The following is a 5,359-nucleotide window of genomic DNA, read 5'->3' as shown; positions in this document are numbered from 1 at the left end:
CAGTATCAACCCAGAAAATAAAAACAGAACTACCAATGCAGTTATAAAAGAACATGTCTTTAATCAGGACAAAGTTGACCATGCTTTTATGGTCACCACACAGTCATACGCACACACAACCAACACACAGAGCCATGCTCTGAGACTCTGGGAACAATGTATACAGGTTAAAAATGGGAATTTCCCATTCAACTAAAGAATTTGGAGTCTTACATATATTTTAGAGAGTATAGGAAAAGAAGGAAAACTGATTGGCTTACATGGAAGCTAGGGAAAGAAGATTCTAGACAGAAAACAAAATATGTAGGAATACCCTAGATACAATAAGAGAAACTTAGAAGACAAGAAAGTACCCAAGATGAGTAGTCCACCACTCCTATTCAAGGTACTCAATGGGCACTTGATGATCTACTGTTCAGTCTGGGATAAGGGTCAGTCTGGGAGTTTCCTGAAGGCAAGTTTCCATGGGACAAGGGTAAATTTGGGACTTCATAAAAAAGATTGGTAGTAGAAATTAGGGTAGCTATACAGTTGAAAATAAATGAATAAATATACAAGAAAAAATTATATCTTTGGCTGAGAGGGAAATTTAAAATTTCCTGGAAGAGTTAAAAGCATTTCATCAAGATGAATGAGTATATTCTTAGTGATCTCTAGGACTTCAGGCAATGGGAATCAGTCACTCCATGGTTGGACAGGGTTGGTTTCCCACATTTGGGAATTAATTATGATTAATTAAAAATTATGATTAATTAAAACTGTGAGAGATTGCTCTTAGTTCTTTCCCTCACAGCCAATATTATTTATGTTATGTCCACATTATGCTGGGGTTGAGCCAGACACTGGAGCAACACTTAGGGTGGTAGGCTAGACAATCCTCTACCTTCTTACATTTTCCCACTTGCACTCTTTCCAGCTTTTGTAAATAAAGCTGCGGAAAGTCATTTAGACTTAATCTGTAACATTTTTAAACCGGTGACCACAATATTGCTTTATAATTCTCATATTAGGTTAAAAACCCTAAATTTAATCTTACAGTTGAAACACATTTCTGCTATTTACTAGCTGTGTGACCTTAATAAGCCACCTATCATCTCTATGGACCTCCATTTTCCTCACATATAAAATAAAGCAGTTGTATTAAATGGTTTCTAATGTCATTTCTCATTCAATATGATACTGTGATGTAACAAACTTGTGAGAAATTGCTCTTAGTTCTTTCCCTCACAGCCAAGCAGAACAAGGTTTACTCCTTCTCTACAAATTTCTGAAGACATTGATTAGGTCTCTAAGTTTCCTCTTCTTGAGGCTAAACATACCAATCCCTTTGAAGGATAAACATCATGGCATAATAGAGGATGTATTTGAATTGGAATGGGGTAAAGCCTGGATTTTTAATTCTGCCTCCATTGCTTATAAATATATGATCATGGGTAAGCCATTCAAACTATGTGAGTCTCAATTGCCTTATCTCAAAAATGAGAAAGTATTAACTTAGGACTTATTTCATAGGATTGTTGTAAGACTAATAAGATAATATAAATGGAACATTATATAATTTTTATTCATTGCTCCTAGTTCTACACTCTGGGATTAAATAGAATAAACCTTATCACTCCTCTACATGATATTCCTCCAACTACTTCAAAACAGCTATCATGTGTCCTCTGAATTTTCTCTTCTTTAGTCTCAAAAGCTATAGTTCCTTCAAAAGGCTCTTTATCGTTATCATTACCCTCTCTCTATGTTCTCCAGTTTATCATTTTATTTTTTATATTATGGTACAAAGAACTAAATATAATCCTTCTTAGGTAGTATGATCAGGGCAGAGTAGAAAGGCAAAGGAATTTCCTTATTTCTGGAAGCTTTGCCTTTTTTGATAAAGTCAAAAATCAAATTAGCTTTTTTGGTTACCATTTACTATGGTTGACTCATCTTGAGCTTAGAGACCACTTAAAACTATGAATATTTTACAGAAAAACTGCAACATAATTCTCTCTCTCTCTTCTACTGTTCCATAGGATAACTAAGTGTGAGTTCTACTGTATTTCTTCTTATTAAATTTAGCCTAGTGTTATTGCTTTACAAAACTTTTGGATTCTAATTCACTTGGAAAGTGTTAGCTATCACCCTAAGCTTTGTATCATCTGAAAATCTGAAAATGAAGTCACTTAAAAAAACAAGTCATTGATCAAAATGTTCAAAAGCCCAGAATTTAGGGCAGAGCAAAGATGATGGAGAGGCAACACTCCAGCTGGACTCTCTCAACATTCTCCTCTAAATAATTTTAAAAGAGTGCCTTAAATTGAATTCTTGAATATCAGAACCAACAAAAGGTCAAAGTAAGATATTTTAAAAGTCCCAAACATTTTAGAAAATTGGTAAGAGAGGTCTGTTACATGGTAGTGGAAGCCATCCTGGAGCACATGTAGTAACCACATCAGTAGAGGGTTTTAGAATCCATTGTGACAGTGGTGGTCATAGTCTGTGGTACTCTCAACCCAGAGATAGTAAGGGCAGTTGGAAAACTGGTCAAAAAATATTACAAGGGACCCTTTGATGGCAGTGGGCATAGGACCCTATAGCATTGCCCATATATACTACTGGTTCCCAGTTCCAGGGCTAAGGGGAATGCTTGTGGTCAGTCACAAGGGAAGAGGTTTCCTTGTCACAGTTTTCAGGCAGAAACAAACATTAGGGCTTGAAACTAAAAGGAAGCAAAGACATTTCCTGGGTGAAGACTAGAATGTAGACCAGGACAGCAGGGATGAAATCTCTCCCAAGGTCTCCCTTGGAAACATTGAAAACTTATATTTATCAGAAATAGCTCTTAAAATGACAGTGTGAAAAAGCCTAAGACTTGGGACAGTGTTTCTCCACTTCCAGGTAAGCAGAGCCTAATTTTAACATAAAGTTAAAAGTCAACAAATATGTTGCAAAAATGAGGAAATAACAACAAAAGAACCTGATCATAAAAATTATGATGGTAGCAGGGAAGACCAAGATACAAATGAAGAAAAAGAGACCATGAAAGCAGCTACAAGCAAAACAACAAAGAAAAATTCCTGGATGAGTTAAAGAAAGAGATGTGTGATAGAGAAAAAGTTGAGAAAAGACCTGACTGATAAAAGAAAATTCCAAAAAAAATCAACAGCTTGGTAAAAGAGACATGAAAATATATTAAGGAAAAACAATAGTTTAAAAAATAAAATTGGCCTTATGGTAAAAAGAGCACAAAAATTCACTGAAGAAGTTTCTAAAAAGCAGATTTGGCCAAGTGGGGGAAAAAGGTGCAAACACTCATTGAAGAAAATAATTCCTTAATAACTAAAATTGGGTAAGTGGAAGCCAATGATTTCACGAGAATTTAAGAAACGGTAAAATATCAAAAGAATGAAAAAAACTGAAGTGTGAAATATTTCATCAGAAAAAAAAACACTGGGAAAAATAGATTGAGGAGAGATAATGAAACAATTATATGACTACTAGAAAGTCATGATTAGCCAAAAGAGACTAAATACAATATTTCAAGAAATTATAAGGGGAAATTACCCTGTTGTATTTGATCCAAAGGGTAAAATAGAAATGGAAAGTATCTTCTAGTCACCTCCTAAAAGAGATCCCCAAGTGAAAAATTCTAGATAAATTATATCCAAATTTCAGCACTCCCAGGTCAAAGAGAAAATATTGTAAGTGACTAGAATAAAATTATTCAAATATCATGAAACCATAGTCAGGATCAGACAAGATTTAACACCTTCTCCATTCAAGCAGTAGAGGACTTGGAATCTGATATTCTGGAAGGCAAGAAGCTAGGATTATAATACAATAAATTTGCTGAATAAAACTAAGCATAATCCTTCAGAATAAAAATCTATATTTCATGAAATAGAGGATTTTCAGGCATTCCCAATGAAGAGTCTTAAGCTGAATAAAAATTTTGACATTTGACATAATATTCAAGAGAACCATTAAAAGTAAAAATGAAAGAAAAATTAGAAGGATCTCAGTAAGTTTAAAATGTTTATGTTCCTATATGGGAAAATGCTACATATAACTCCAAGGAAATTTACCATTATTAGGGCAATTAAGAGTTTATAAAGACAGATTTGTAAGGTGTAAATTGGTTGTGTTAGGATGATCTCCAAAAAAAATGAAAGGGCTGGAAAGAAATGCACTGGAAAAGGAAAGGGAGAAAGAGAATGGAGAAAATTATCTCATATATAAGAGGCATACAAGGAACAGCTTTTACAGTGGAGGGGAGAATTGGGGATAATGTTTGAATCTCACTCTTATCTAAACTGGTTATAAAAGTAAAGAGTATTTGCACACATTTAGATAGATATAGAAATCAAACTTATCCAACAGGGAGGTAGGAAGGAAAGGGTATAAGAAAAAGGTGATAAAAAGAAAGGGCAGATTAAGGGAGGCAGTGGTCAGGAGCAAAAGAGACTTTTGAGAAGGGACAGAGCAAAGAGAGATAGAAGGAAGGATAAGCATGAAGAAAATTGGATGGAGGGAAATAAAGTTATTAATCATATTTTAATGTGAATGTGATGAATTCAGTCTTAAAATGGAAGCAGATAGCAGAATGCATTAGAAACCAGAATCTAATATATTTATAAGAAACATGCTTGAAAAAGAAACACGATTTAAAATAAGGGACTGTAGTAGAATCTATTGTTTCAGCTTAAGTAAAAAAGGAAGAGGTAGCAATCATGACCTCAAACAAAGCAAAAGCAAAAATAGACTTAATTTGAAAGGGTAATCAGGGAAACTCCATTTTGCTAAAAGATATCACGGACAATGAAATGGCATAAAATTTTTTATAAGTTTATCTGATGGAGATCTAATTTCTTAAATATATAGGAAAGTCAGTGGAATTTATAAAACAAGAGTCATTCCTCAATTGAGAAATGGTCACAGGACACAAACATAAATCCTTTAGAAGAAGAAATCAAAGCTATCTATAGTCATATGAAAAATTGCTCTAAATTACTTTCAATTAGATAAACATAATTTAAAATAATTCTGAGGTGTCAACTCATACCTATCAAAACTGACAAATACTAGGAGAGATTTGGGAAAATAGATATAATGAACTTTTGTTTGAGTTGTGAACTGGTCCAACCATTCTAGAGAAGAATTTGGAACTATGTCTAAAGGGGTTTAGAACTATGCATACTCTGATCTCCTTGACCTAGCTACTAGGTCTGTATCCACAAAGGGGTCAAAGAAAAAGGAAAAGGTTGTATATCTGTCTGTCTATCTGTCTATCTGTCTGTGGGTCTATGGGTCTATCTATCTATGGGTCTATCTATCTATCTATCTATCTATCTATCTATCTATCTATCTATCT

General features: G+C 34.0%; 1 protein-coding gene across 1 annotated transcript in view; it reads left to right on the top strand.

The window, feature by feature from the left end:
* Positions 1 to 358: 358 nt before the first annotated feature.
* LOC123253443 (kinetochore protein NDC80 homolog) overlaps positions 359 to 5,359 on the top strand; it is a 22,750-nt gene continuing 17,749 nt past the window's right edge. Inside the window, exon 1 of the mRNA XM_044682637.1 lies at positions 359 to 475. Coding sequence (XP_044538572.1) covers positions 359 to 475 — 117 coding nt within the window. The remainder of the gene's footprint in view (positions 476 to 5,359) is intronic.

This window comes from Gracilinanus agilis, chromosome X (assembly GCF_016433145.1).
Source record: "Gracilinanus agilis isolate LMUSP501 chromosome X, AgileGrace, whole genome shotgun sequence".
NCBI classification, from domain to species: Eukaryota; Metazoa; Chordata; class Mammalia; order Didelphimorphia; family Didelphidae; genus Gracilinanus; species Gracilinanus agilis.
Note: the sequence above shows the minus strand (reverse complement) of the source record. Positions and strands in the feature narration are given on the sequence as shown.